This window comes from Carassius gibelio, chromosome B19 (genome assembly GCF_023724105.1).
Source record: "Carassius gibelio isolate Cgi1373 ecotype wild population from Czech Republic chromosome B19, carGib1.2-hapl.c, whole genome shotgun sequence".
NCBI classification, from domain to species: Eukaryota; Metazoa; Chordata; class Actinopteri; order Cypriniformes; family Cyprinidae; genus Carassius; species Carassius gibelio.
Genome location: NC_068414.1, coordinates 10222798 through 10237927, shown reverse-complemented (window position 1 = coordinate 10237927; position 15130 = coordinate 10222798). Strand labels below are relative to the sequence as shown.

The 15130-nt window shown below is 37.5% G+C and overlaps 2 protein-coding genes across 4 annotated transcripts in view; one reads left to right on the top strand and one right to left on the bottom strand.

Moving 5' to 3' along the window:
* Positions 1-15130, top strand: part of LOC127979288 (uncharacterized) — a 366522-nt gene that overhangs the window by 295374 nt on the left and 56018 nt on the right. The gene's annotated exons all lie outside the window — the stretch shown is intronic.
* Positions 7857-13833, bottom strand: ppp1r8a (protein phosphatase 1, regulatory subunit 8a). Of its 3 annotated transcripts, none has more exons than XM_052584649.1 (7): positions 13750-13833; positions 13219-13279; positions 12203-12356; positions 11912-12129; positions 11684-11828; positions 11160-11224; positions 7857-10376 (listed from the first exon to the last, which is right to left on the bottom strand). In XM_052584649.1, exons 1-7 carry the CDS (start codon positions 13830-13832, stop codon positions 10029-10031), a joined length of 1074 nt encoding a protein of 357 aa, XP_052440609.1. In that variant the 5' UTR covers position 13833; the 3' UTR covers positions 7857-10028. The 3 variants fall into 3 exon arrangements, with proteins under 3 accessions (XP_052440609.1, XP_052440610.1, XP_052440611.1); XM_052584650.1 differs by having other exon boundaries at positions 12203-12384; positions 13750-13828; XM_052584651.1 differs by having other exon boundaries at positions 12203-12380; positions 13750-13823.

Genomic DNA, 15130 nt, shown 5'->3' with positions numbered 1-15130 from the left:
AACAAAGGAAAAATGAGTTCATGGGGCTCAGAAATATTCAAATCTGATTGCACAACTCATCTCTTTGCAATCTGATCTAAATGACTGATTTTCCACACTGTGTATCACAACTGTTCAGATCTGATCTATGTGTCCTATGCATGGTGCGCTTTAATTTTATTGAATATCTGCATTGGTTTATAAGGACAACAAAACATCTGGTTTGCACTGCAGATGTTTTCTTACAAGATGGCAACATGTTGGCCTTGCAACATTATTATGTCTTGCAGCGGCAGAAACGTATTAAACTGGAATGCACAAAGTGTTGCCGCCAGTCTCAAAACTAAAAGGGTTGTGTAGACCGGCAATAAATTGTTATTTTCTGATTGACTTGCACTTTGCAACAACACAATACAAACAATGTCTGATGTGTCTACATTTTGCATTGTGCAACATCTGATCAGAGCGGTCAGACAGAAACAGATTTCCAGAAATGTGATTTGAATAGTTTTTCAAATAGGAATGTAGCCTGACATGATGCCCTCACATTACCAACATTTCTGGTGAATTAAATGGGAAAAAAGCAGACGATTTTATCCAAAGAGACTTACAAATGGGGAATACATCAAGCAATTGATTTTAAAGAGGCAAATAGACACAGGAAGTGCTCATCATACCAAGTTTCAACCATTGTTCAAATAAGCACAATAAGTTAATATATATATATATATATATATATATATATATATATATATATATATATATATATATATATAATATATAATATTTTTAGGATGAAGTCAGACAGTGACGAAAGTGGTAAGATTTCTGCTGTTGCTTGAAAAATGTCAGGTAATCAGCATTCTGGATAGGGGTGGGAAGATCATTCCACCAGCCGAAAATGTTGTGCAAAGTGATTTTGTGTCTCTTTGTGATGGTACTACGAGTACAGCTGATAACGTCACTTTCAAATCAAGCAGCTTTCTGTTGATCAGCGTGGCGAATCATGGAGAAATGTTTTGCCTCTTGTGAAACTCCGGATCGTTTTGATTCCTTTTGAAATGTACAGAGCTCCACACTTGTCATGTTAAGGACAAATACACTATATCTTGTCCACAAATTAATATTTCATGATTTACTAATTTCTTCCCTTGTTTTAGTTCATTCAAAAGGAGGGAACAAATTAGTACAACATGGCCACAATTTACTAATATGAAAGAATAAATTAGTAAATCATGGTCAAGAATTAACAAGTTATGGAAATGGTTCGATGGCTCAGACTTTTTATCATCCCCTCTCTAGGCATTCATGTCTGCGTATTTACTTACAGTATATTTCTGGCTAACCAAAGACAGGAAACTACATGCAAACGAATATTACAGACTGTTGGAGGCTTGATAAGTGTGTTGTGAGAAGATCCTCTGAGCGGGACATGGCAGAACGTACAGATGGAGTGTGACGTGCTGGCAGCGGTGTGTGTGTAAGTAGGAGGCTGGTAACCTCGCGAGTGCATCCTGACGGCAGTGTGTATGACATGAAGGCACAGGGCCAGTGGAGTGTCAGCAGGTGTTGTGCAGAGTTCTGCCTGGCTGCGTCAGACACTGAGTGAGTGAACAGGAGATGACAGGCCCTCACCGGCCCCTTCACTCAACCTGTCACGCGAGGTCACCTGCAGCCCCAGGCGCTCATCACTCATACACACACAGTTACAGAGAGACACAGAGATCCTAGATATCAGCCATCACACGAGGAATCAAAAGAATATTAAAGAGCAATTTCAAGATAATGTGTGTTCTGTATGTGTGGATTACTGTTGATTACACATACATGCAGATGCTTCTATCCAAAGCTACTTACAAATTGGGAAATACATAAAGCGGTTCTTCTTAAAGAGGCAAACAGATAAAGGAAAAGCTTGTAATACCAAGTTTCAGGTATTGTTCAAATAAGTATAAGCTAGAACGGGAATGAATAAATAAAGATAACGGTTTTTTTTTTTAGTATGAAGGAAAGTAGCGTCGAAAGAGATGGGTTTTTCAGCTGTCACTTGAAAATTGCCATGGATTATCAACATTCCGGATAGGGGTGGGAAGATCATTCCACCAGCCAGGAAAGGTGAACGAGAATGTTCTGGAAAGTGATTTTAAACCTCTATTTGATGGTACCATGAGTCATTACTCACTAGCGGATCTCAGACTTCTGAAGGAGATGTAGATTCGTAATAGTGAGTGGAAGTAGGTGGGTGCTGAGCCTGAGGCTGTTGCAAGCATCAATGCCTTGAACTTGATGCGAGCCGCAACCGGAAGCAAATGGAAGGAAATAAAGAGAGGTGTGACACGGATACTTTTGGACTCGCTGAAGACCAGTCGTGCCGCTGCATTCTGAATCATTTGCAGAGGTTTGATTGTGCTTGATGGAAGTCCAGCCTGAAGAGCATTGTGGTAGTTTAGCCTAGAAATGACAAGGGCCTGGACAAGAAGTTGGGCAGCATGCTCCATTAGAAACGGCCTGATCTTTCTGACCTGCAAGATCGAGCAGTCTTTACAGGTCAACTGGTCATCAAAGGTTACACCAAGATTTCTGACCGAAGTTAATGGGTTAATTGTAGAAGAGCCTAGCTGGATGGTGAAATCAGGCTGTAGAGTTGGAGTGGCAAAGTAGACAAGATGCTCAGTCTTTGCCAGGCTGAGCTGTAGGTGATTTCCCTTCATCCATGCTGAGATGTCCGCCAGGCAGCATGAGATCCGTGCAGCTGCCGTTGGATCATCTGTTTGAAATCAGAGATAGAGCTGTGTGTCATCAGCATAGCAATGGTAGGAGAATCCATGTGCCTGTACGATGGGACCCAGTGATGTAGTGTATATGGAGAAGAGGAGGGGTCCCAGAACTGATCCTTGAGGAACCCCAGTAACCATTTGATGTGCTCTGGATACCTCCCTTCCCCAGGCCACCCTGAAAGAGTGAGATAGGATTCAAACCAGCGAAGTGGAATCCCTGTGATGTCCAGTGATGAGAGGGAAGACAGAAGTATTTGATGATTGACAGTGTCAAAAGCTGCAGATAGATCCAACAGAATGAGAACTGATGATCTGAAATCAGCTTTTGCAATCCTCAAGGCTTCCGTGACTGACAGTTGCGCAGTCTCAGTTGAATGGCCACTCCTGAAACTTGACTGGTTAGCATCCAGTTTGTTGTTCGTGAAAGAAACAATGATATCTGGTAACTAGAAATCCACTGCCAAGTTTTAAATTTTTCTGAATGTGAGACTGTTGACGGTTGTTGGCATTGTAAAGAGGGGCCAATCCTCTACAGTGGGAGTATTAAAAACTTTCTGATGCCACAGATCACAGATTTTATGATCACTTTAAAAGGAAGCCTAAAATATACAGGATGCTAGATATTTTCATGTGCAATGTCTCATTAATACACTGTAAAACTTTCCACCTACTTCAGCTTAGGTTTAGATTGCTGCCTTGAATTTTGGAGTGTATGATCGAATTATTTTAAATAAATTATATTAAAGTGATAATTAGTTATAACACTTTTTTCAAGGTGTCCTTGTTACATGTGTAACATGTACTTACATTATAATGACAACTGATTACTCATAAATACATGCAAGTAAGACAAACCCTAACTCTAAATGGTAAGTACATGTAGTTAATTAATATTACTCAGTACTTAAATGTATAATTACACTGTAACAAGGACACCTTAAAATGTAAGTGTAACCTAGATTTAGTTATTTTTTTAAACTCACAAAAAATTACCTGCTTAAATTAATTTGATTAAAGTAATGAAAAAAAAAAAACACATATGTTGACGTGACTTTTACAGTGAGAAATACAAGGTGAGATATTTTCTAAAGATAGCATTATTACAAATATAACTAATTATATTGTTACTATAGTGATTCCCAGTGCAGTCATTAAAATATTATTTGGAAGTGTTTACATTGTATTAAGTTGACAGCATATCTGTTTTCTACCCACTATTACTCTATTTTTAATGAAAGAGGAGACATTTTTAACACAATACAATCGCATGCAATGTGTGTTAGTTTGCTAATTCATATGAAACCGAATATAATTTTAGACCTTCTTTCATAAGATATCACCAGCTTGTAAAATGAAATAAGGTTGTTTTCATTTCAGCTATTCCAGTTACTTCAGCTTTACAAAAAACAAAGGTTATACTGTTATTGCAAACTGGTATTTGTTACAATAGTATTTTAACTTATTGTCAGAATCACAAATTATTTTACAGTTCACTGATCTTAGTTAATCATAGTTATGTTGTGACACAAAGAATACAGTTTCCAGGTCTGAGCCTCTGCTTGCTTCAACTGAGAAAATTAGACAACATAGTACTGTTTATTCATACAACACATCTAAACTAAACACTTCAGTACTCCTGGACACCAATATTTTAACAATTAATAAAAGATGAATGACTCTCTGCCTATCTGAGATTTTGATATGGAGATCATGATTTTGTAGCACACTGTGTGTGTATATTAGCACAGTTTGTTGTTTGTTTTTGGCATTTGATAGAGCATTTGGACCCAGAAATGGTAACTTTTTTTTTTTATTATTATTTTTTTTTTTGAACAACAATTTTTATTTTCAAACACTGACAAATAATAGTTATTTGGGGTCAGGTTGTGTTTTTTTGATTAGAGGCGTAATAACAGCCAGTTTGAAGGTTTTGGGGACATATCCTAATGACAATGAGGAATTAATAATAGTCAGAAGAGGACCTATGACTTCTGGAAGAACCTGTTTTAGGAGCTTAGATGGTATAGGTTCTAACATACATGTTGTTGGTTTAGATGATTTAACAAGTTTATATAATTCTTCCTCTCCTATAGTAGAGAATGAGTGGAACTGTTCCTCAGGGGGTCTTATAGTCAATCAATCACCTTTATTTATATAGTGCTTTAAACAAAATACATTGCGTCAAAGCACTGAACAACATTCATTTGGAAAACAGTGTCTCAATAATGCAAAATGAAAGTTAAAGGCAGTTCCGTTATGTCATCTCTGTTCAGTTTAAAAAGTGTCTGTGCATTTATTTGCAATCAAGTCAACGATATCGCTGTAGATGAAGTGACCCCAACTAAGCAAGCCAGAGGCGACAGCGGCAAGGAACCGAAACTCCATCGGTGACAGAATGGAGAAAAAAACCTTGGGAGAAACCAGGCTCAGTTGGGGGGCCAGTTCTCCTCTGACCAGACGAAAACCAGGAGTTCAATTCCAGGCTGCAGCAAAGTCAGATTGTGCAGAAGAATCATCTGTTTCCTGTGGTCTTGTCCTGGTGCTCCTCTGAGACAAGGTCTTTACAGGGGATCTGTATCTGTGGCTCTAGTTGTCCTGGTCTCCGCTGTCTTTCAGGGCAGTAGAGGTCCTTTCTAGGTGAGTAGAGGTCCTTTCTAGGTGTCTGATGCGATACTGTAGCTGACGGCTGACGGCTGAATCGTTGCAATTTTATCTCTATTATCGATTTTAGAAGTAAAGTAGTTCATAAAGTCATACCTGCTGTAATGTTGGGAAATGTCAACACTTGTTGAGGCTTTATTTTTTGTTAATTTAGCCACTGTATTGAATAAATATCTGGGGTTATGTTTGTTTTCTTCTTAAAGAGAAGAAAAGTAATCGGATCTAGCATTTTTTAATGCTTTTCTGTAGGATAGGTTACTTTCCCGCCAAGCAATACGAAATACCTCTAGTTGTGTTTTCCTCCAGCTGAGCTCCATTTTTCGGGCTGCTGTGAGTATTCCCATTATATCATGCATGGTGTCAAACTGTTTTCCTTAACCTTCCCTTAAGCGTAAAGGAGCAACTGAATTTAAAGTGCTAGAAAAGAGAGAGTCCATAGTTTCTGTTACATCATCAATTTGTTCTGAGGTTTTGGATACTAAGGAATTCGGATACATCAGGAAGATAACTTACAAAGCAGTCTTTTGTGGTAGAAGTGATGGTTCTTCCATACTTGTAACAAGAAGTAGAATTTACAATTTTGGCTATATGAAGTTTGCACAGAACTAAATAATGATCTGAGATATCATCACTTGGCTGAATAATTTCAACACTAGATTTTTATTTTTTTTATTTTAATTGATTTAAATCACTTTTATTTATTTGTTTGTTTGTTTGTTTTAAAATAGATTGTATTAAACATATTTATAAAATATTTTAACTTTTTACAGACCCACAAATACATTATTTTCCCCCCTCTTTCTTTTGCAAGGTTTCTAAGTTCACGATGGAAGTGCAGGGGGTTTACGAATTGATGAAAAGCTTATAATTCATTCAAAAGTGCAAAATGTAAAATTAAAAACTTAACTTTAAAAATTAAATAATACAGAATAGTTAAATAGGTAGGTCTCTCAGTGTACCTGCACGTCATGTGACCATTAGCCTATGGATCATAAACATACCAGTGTGTTGCTAAATTACTGAATTGTAACTAAAATCTCAAGGGGTTATAGTTTAGGTCTATATGTAGGCTGTAGCCAGATTAACAAATATGTTAAACAAGATCCAACCCCAAAATGATGAATTTGAAGTAAAACAAGCTTTTTATGTGATCCTAGTGACACTTTTAAATTAGTGCAGTCAAACGATTCATTGTGTCCAAAATCAAAGTTTTTGTTTACATAATATACATGTGTTGTGTGTATGTGTGTATTATATATAATTCACAGTACAGCTGTATATAGCCCACATTTAATCTTTTTAGCTGTATTTCCTCCACCTGTCAGAGCTGAAAGTGGACTCAACTTTAACATCAATCCGTTCCTGTTTTATTCTCATGAAATGAAAAAAAAAAAAATGAAGAGAAAAAAAAACCCTAGCCTGAATTATAGAGAGGGAAGAAACAGAGGGGAGTTCATAGGGTCGTATATCATTAAGCAATTGAGAAAGTTAATTAGGCAGCTCTGATAATTATTGCCATGGCAACCTGAGCGCACTCATGCACATTTGATTAATGAGGTGCCATTATCCGCGCGCCAGTGAGACAGTGGCGTCATAGAGGAGCGCGCGAGACCCCTGCTGGGACACACAGACACTCGATGAAACAATGACAGGCCAGACGAGACCCACAGCCACACTGAGACTGAACAACCACGAGATCCTCCTAATTAGACGGACTAGATGTGTTTTAGCATTGAAACACTTTACTTTTTTCTTTTTTTATTATACTGAAGTTATATTTTAATGGATGTATTCATCTGGTCAAAACCTATAAAAGATCTTTCCATATGCAGTTCTTTCTCACATCTTGGCATATGCTCATAGCATGCATCAGGGGTGTGTGTGTGTGTGTGTGAAGACCATGAAGACAGCTCTGTCACACACTGCTCTCTAGTGGACAAACCTCACGTTTTACGCTCTCTGTGTTGAAGGATTTCATGTTTTTGGTTGTTGTTGTTGTTTTTAACTGTTCATCTCTCATAAATGTTATCGTGAAGAGCGTCAAAGTCATTCAAAAACTGTGAAAAAAGTTCGATACCCTAAATTGTGCTTGTTAAACTGCCATCAAGTTTTGTAAGTGATCAGCTTTATGATTTTCAACAAGGTAAATAAATAAATATTTATTTATTTATTTATTTTTTTTAAATCCTAACAATATTCTGGTTGGCTGGTCTTAGCTAGTCTATCAGCCTGGCCTGCAGTTTTATTTAAATATGTATTATTATTTTTTATTTATTTTTCAGGGACCATTATCAACCAGAACATCACAGACATGTTTGACTTTTCAACCACCCACAAATCCATATGCATTCATGATGGTGAAGGTGCACGCAGAAGCACTAATATTTTCTTAAACACAACAACAACAACAACAAAACATCTTTCATGTTAAGGGCAAGGAATATTGTTTATTAGACAAAAAAAAAATCCAATACTAATTCCTTTCATGTTTAGTCTTTCCGCCATCCATCACATTCAGATATAAAAAAAATATACATATAAAAACATTAACACACCAGTTCACATTACAAGACGACAGATGACACAAATCACTGTCCTCTTTTCATCAGTGTTTGCATTTCCCTCAATAAACCGACATACACACAGCCACAGTATTCTCCAACCGTTCATAATGTCCTTTACACAACCTGCTTCATGAAAACAGAGACAGATTAAACACCCTGCTCCGACTTACAGATTCATTTCCTGTCACATTTGGTTTGGTTTGTACTTAAAATACGTAAAACGAAAACGTCTTTTTAAAAACAAACTTACATTAAAAGTACAGTTGACAATTGTGTGGCCATTTTGACCAGCAAAGATGCTCTCAGGCTTTCAAACAAAGCCAAATCTATGTATTAAATGCATGTTAATGTTAAACTGCACACCATTCACTGCTGAAAACAACACGCTTCGGTGTTTATCCTGACTGAGAGCGATTGAAATAACAATGAAAAACACCTTTTCTAGAGTTAAGTTCACAATTTGCGAAAACATTGCTGAAATAAGAGTTGTCTGTTAATGTGATTTATACCTGACCTGATTTGATAAACTAACAATGAACAGTATTATTATTCACTAAACGTTGCAAAGATTTATAAATATTGTAACAAATATATAGCTCATTGTAAGTTAATATTAGCTAATGCATTAACTCTCAGGGCATTTTTTACGATTTTAGGGCAAAATAAACCCAATATTTCTTTGTGATATCCACTCGCCCCACAGTTATAGTGTCAGCTTCAGCTCAGATACGTAACCCATGTGACAAAGCCTCAAACCGTAACAGACAGCGTTATGAATCTGAAGTAGTGCTGTCAAACTATTAATCGCATGTGTGTGTGTACTGTGCGCATCATGTATATATAAATACACACACACACACAGCATATATTTTGAAAGTATTTACATGTTTATATACTCAATGATTTCATTTATTAAGAGAAAAAAGCTGTCCAAACCTGCCTGGTCCTACGTGAAAAATTAATTGTTAAATCATGAAAGTGAAACTATGATTTACCACATTATTTTAGAAACAAATATTGGGCAAATATTCTCTGGACTGATGCGACAAAAGTTGAACTTTTTGGCAGGTGTGTCCTGTCACATCTGGCATAAAACCAACACAGCATTTCACTCAAAGAGCGTAAAAGCAACAGTCAAACATAGAGGAGGTGTGATGGTCAGGGGACATGGACGACATGCCATTATTGATGAAACCATGAAATCTGCGCTCTATTTGAGCCATCAGTTTGTGAACTCAAGCTCAAGCTCACTTGTGTTCTGCAGCAGGACAATGATCCCAAACACACCAGCAGGTCCACCTCTGAATGGCTCAGAAAAACAAGATGAGTTTTGGAGTGGCCAAGTCAAAGTCCAGACCTTAAACAGTCCGTTCATGCTGGAAACCCTCCAGTGTGGCTCATTAAAACAATTCTGCAAAGAAGAGTGGGCCTACATTCCCCCCCAGCGATGTGAGGGACTCATTGGCAGTTATCACAAACGCTTGATTGCAGTTGTTGCTGCAATGGGCGGCACAACCAGTTATTAGGTTTAGGGGTAATTACTTTTTCACATTGGGCCAGGAAGGTTTGGACCACTTTAAAAAATATATATATATATATATATATATATATTTTTTTTTTTTTAAATAAATTATTTTAAAATTATTTTTTTTGTAATATTAAAATTAGTTTGATGATCTGAATCTTTTAAGTGTGACAAATATGCAAGAAAATAAAAAATAAAAAACAGGAAGGGGGCAAAAACCTTTTCACGGCACTGTACAGTCATGTAATGTATATTATATATACATATAATTTAATATATAAGCAAAAAAAAATTCTGAAATATATACATGCATGTGTTTATAAATATATACACACACACACACACACAGTACCCACACATATTATGTAAACAAAAACGTTCATTTTGGATGTGATTAATCGTTTGCCCGCACTAATTTAAAGTATGTATCAGTAATGTTGCAAACAGGAAGTTTGGAACCAATAACTTCAAACAAACTCCAAGATGTAATCTTCAGATCTGTCACAGTGTGTCTGTCCCGTGTCAAATCAGGAGGGAGGGGGTGGGCTTTTTGCCAGGCCATGCCTCCTTGGCGTACTTCTTCTTGCGCGGCTCGTTGAGCGTCTCGGTCGAGTAGGGTCCGGGAGCAGGAGTGGGGTTCAGCACAGCGGGCGGCTGCGCCGTCGTGGGCGAGACGTCCACCTCTGGGGCCGGGTTGGGGAAGGTCAGCGGCGTCCCACCCGTGATGGCAGACGAGCCGCTCTGTCCTGTGGCCTCGTGGCTGGTGGGGGGCAGGTCTCCGTACAGCCCAGCGCTCAGCGGGAAGCTCTGTAACCGCCGCGCCACGCTCTCCTCCAATCCCAGAGTACTGCGCCCTTCCAGCTTCTTCTTCTGTGGTGCAGAAGTTTCAAAAACTAAATGCATTTTACAACTCTAAACACATTCTTAACAATGCATATTACTTAACAAAAAAATAAGTTTTTATATATTTACGGTAGGAGATTTTCAAAATATCTTCATGGAACATGATCTATACTTAAGATCCTACAGATTTTTGGCATAAAGAAAAATCGATCATTTTGACCCATTCAATGTTTTTTGGCTATTGCTACAAATATACCCCAGAGACTCAAGACTGCTTTTGTGCTCCAGAGTCACCATTCATCTTGATAATGTCAGAAAACTTTGATAGAAAGGTATGTGATGTATTACAATCAACCAAAAATGATTCAGCTGTTAAATGTAAGAACACAATTAGATTATATCAATTTAGGTCAATCAATTACCATGCAATTATTCATTTTGTTCGGTCTGTGATTACAGGTCGCATTAGCAATTAAAGAAGAAACATGGTGAGGTCAAAGTGTTTACTTTATTTTTCTGTCCTCACTTAGATCAATGAACTATAGTGTCCTGCATCCACTAGTGAAAAGAAAAAATGAATATCTGCTGTCTGAATAATTTTTGGTTTGACTGTAGGAGTACATCTAAGTTCCTTTACATTCAGACGCCGAGGAAGCCTTTCAGAAGCCATTACTCCCACATCATACAATTTCCTGTTCGCAAGCCACACAACAAACAACTGAAAGTGCATTGAGAGAACGAAGGGCTGTTCTCAAATCAATGCCGACACGCTCAAACAACCAGCAGACGAGAGCAGGCCGATGATCGCACCTTAAGAGGAACCACAGCCGTCTGCACCATGTTCCTGAAGCGTCCCACAGACGGGTCCACGTCCTCTGTGAGTCCAAACACAAAGAAAGAACGAGAGAAGAGAGCGTGTGAAGACCGAGCCGTTCCAGACAAACAGAAAACAGCGACAGCGGAGGATTAACACTTAGGAAGACGTTATTAATGTCTCACATGCTCACCACAGCCTCATTTACATGATTAAAAATACTGTAAAAACAGTACAATATTATTGATTCTTATATTAACTGTTTCCCATGTGAATATGTGTTCAAATATAATTTATTTCATCGATCAAAGCTGGATTTTCAGCATCATTCCTCCAGTCTTCAGTGTCACATGATCCTTCAGAGATATCCTTCTAATATACTGATTTACTGCTCGAGAAACATCTCTGATTATTATCAATGTTGACAACAGCTCCATATTTTTTGATGGAACCTGTGATGTATTTGATTTTTCAGGATATATATATATATATACACTGTATATATAGATCGTGTGAGCACCTGGGTTTATGATCTCCTCTTCTTCACTGAAGGAAACTCGCGAGCTCCTCCTCTTCCTCTTGGGTCTCTGGATCTCCAGGTTTCCTTCTTCAATGGTGAGCGTAGAAATGCGTTTGTTATGAGCCGTGTTGAACTCTGTCAGGTTCTGGAAGAAACCAGACACTACGCATATGAAACTCTTGAGCCAGCTATATTTCATATAGAGGGATTAAATGGACATGCGCACACCTCGAGCTCGGTCTCCTCCTCCGGCAGTCCCAGCAGCCCCTTCAGTTCCTCGTCCTCCAGCCCTTTACTGTCTCCGGCGCTGGAGCTGCTCTGCGTCTGTGGTTTCTCTCTCAGCGTGTAGACGCGTGTGGACGCTCCGAACGACATGGTGGAGTCGATCGGCACCTGCTGAGGTTTGTGCGGCTCCAGGCGGATTCTGCCCAGAAATGTGCCGTGGGCTAGACAAGGACAAACGAGATGAGATGGGAACGCTTGTGTACAGACCGGTCTGTGTTGGAGCTCTGCACTCACTGCTGCTGAGGTCCATGAGGAACACTCTCTTCAGGTGTCTGTGGTAGACCAGCGCCGCGTGCACCCGCGAGCACGACTGGTGGTCTATGGTGAAGTCACAGAGGTCAGGGTTCCTCCCAAACAGATAGAACTTCTTCTCATCGATGATCAGCTTCTGCAGCAGACAGCGCCAGGCTCACTGACTGACACACATCATACTGATCCATATCTACTGATCATCAGCAATCATTAAGAGAGGTTTAAAACTGATCCTACAGCCAAACTCAAAGAAAAAATTCGTATCATCATTTATTCACCCTCAAGTCATTACAAAGCCAACTGACTAACTTTATTCTGTAGAACACTAATAAATACATAAATACACACACACACACATACATGTATTGATGTATTGAAAAATGCTGGCAGACAACAGTTTTTTTTTTTTTTATATATATATATATATATATATATATATATATATATATATATATATATATATATATATATATATATAAATATATATATTTTTTTTCCTAAATATTTTCTTTTATGGTTCACAGCAGAAAAGAAAAAAACATTCCCTTTAAGAAGGCGTTTAACCCATTTTCCACACATTTTAAACAAATTAATTATCGTGACCCTTCCAATATTTTTATTTTTTTAAATTATTTTATTTATTTATTTTATTTTATTTTTTTGGTGATGGAATATTGTAGAGCTGATCATAAATGTTTCAAGATATCACTCAAATTTAATTCTTACAAAAATATTATTAATGCATTTCTTTCTAGAACTATTACAGGTCTTGGAAATAACACAATTAGTTATTAAATATTAATATTTTCCTGTTCTTGATGGAACCTCCTTTATTTTCCAACTCTTATAGTCCCAGAATACTATATCGATCTATCTATCTATCTATCTATCTATCTATCTATCTATCTATCTATCTATAATGTAGTGTATAAAGGTGAAGCAGGTCCACCAGGTCAAAGTTCACGAATCATCATCATACTCATTTAACACTGTCTTACCTCTATTAATTTGTCTCCTTTAACCACGTCCAGATGGAGTCCAGGTGGAGGTTTTCCTGCCCTGAGATTAAATTTAATTAAATTAATAAGATATGTGACAAAATTCATTCAGTCTCCCTTCAGTCTCCTAAACATTTCATATTTGCAGTGCAATTTCCTATATACTCCATGCACAGATATGTACACTTATTTAAAATATTGACTAGAAATGCATATAGATGCTAATAAATTATAATATTTAAGAGGATTAAAAGCAGATTAGTCTGCATGTTTTATGAAACCTATAACTCCATTCAACACTAAACACAGGAATCGATAAAGCATCGCTTTATCACATGCCAAAATGTATCTAGGGGAATAATAATAAAGTCAGGTTATTAATGCAGGCATGCAGAGTGGACTATCTGCTGTGTGTGTTGAGTTACTGTCCACGCTTCAGACAGGACTGAGCCGCACTGATTTGATCCATGCACGCGCATGCAGGGCTTTTATTTGAACTGCGATAATGATGCACTTAATTTCTCATCTCACCATGACGGGCAGTCGAAGACAGCTGTGTCTGTGCTTGCATTCGCCGCCATCTTGCCCAGTCGCGCGGAATACTGGGTAAACATTAACACATCTCGCTGGGGATAGTGGGACTTGTAGTTCGCTCGTTTGACACCTAATGCAGCTTATATGGATTTGGTTTCTGATTCAATTGTTATTACCATTTCTGTTAATTTCATCTTAAAAACAATGTCCTATACCAATATGACATTTTTATGTTCAGTATTATAAAATGATCTGTAAGAAATGGGTCTCAGCCTTAAAACAACCAATTAACTTACCTCTGTATCTGCAGCCAGTCTATTCAGTTTTGCAATACAGTCTTTCAATTCAAATAAACACATTTCCAAGCATTAAAGAAATAGTTCACCCACAAAAAATAAATAAATAAATAAAATAAATAATCCTTTTGTTCTGCAACTAGAGCCTAAAATCTTAATTTATCTTCTTGTGAGTTCATAGGTTTGGAACAACATCATTAATTTGCGTTTTTGGGTGAACTATCCCTTTAAGATGCTTAATGTATCTATACAATAGAGGTTTTATAGCGAACGATAAAGCTGAAAACTTTTGGCACTCCGCACCAAAACTGAATTGCTATTATGCATCTTCTTAATTGATAGTGGCAACAATTACAGAAGTTAGAATTGGTTTAGAAATAAACATAACGATAATCTCTCATAACATAATTGATATATTGCATGAATGTACAGTATTGTTCAAAATAATAGCAGTACAATGTGACTAACCAGAATAATCAAGGTTTTTAGTATATTTTTTATTGCTACGTGGCAAACAAGTTACCAGTAGGTTCAGTAGATTGTCAGAAAACAAACAAGACCCAGCATTCATGATATGCACGCTCTTAAGGCTGTGCAATTGGGCAATTAGTTGAAAGGGGTGTGTTCAAAAAAATAGCAGTGTCTACCTTTGACTGTACAAACTCAAAACTATTTTGTACAAACATTTTTTTTTTTTCTGGGATTTAGCAATCCTGTGAATCACTAAACTAATATTTAGTTGTATGACCACAGTTTTTTTTAAAACTGCTTGGCATCTGTGTGGCATGGAGTCAACCAACTTGTGGCACCTCTCAGCTGTTATTCCACTCCATGATTCTTTAACAACATTCCACAATTCATTCACATTTCTTGGTTTTGCTTCAGAAACAGTATTTTTGATATCACCCCACAAGTTCTCAATTGGATTAAGGTCTGGAGATTGGGCTGGCCACTCCATAACATTAATTTTGTTGGTTTGGAACCAAGACTTTGCCCGTTTACTAGTGTGTTTTGGGTCATTGTCTTGTTGAAACAACCATTTCAAGTGCATGTCCTCTTCAGCATAGGGCAACATGACCTCT

Excerpts from the sequence above, each read along its gene's own strand:
- ppp1r8a (XM_052584649.1), bottom strand. The coding sequence starts at position 13,832 with ATGTTTACCCAGTATTCCGCGCGACTGGGCAAGATGGCGGCGAATGCA. Across the intron at positions 11,829-11,911 it reads AGGAGGAGACCGAGCTCGAG|AACCTGACAGAGTTCAACAC; the intron begins GTGTGCGCATGT and ends GGTTTCTTCCAG. Across the intron at positions 11,225-11,683 it reads AGAGGAGATCATAAACCCAG|AGGACGTGGACCCGTCTGTG; the intron begins GTGCTCACACGA and ends TTGGACTCACAG.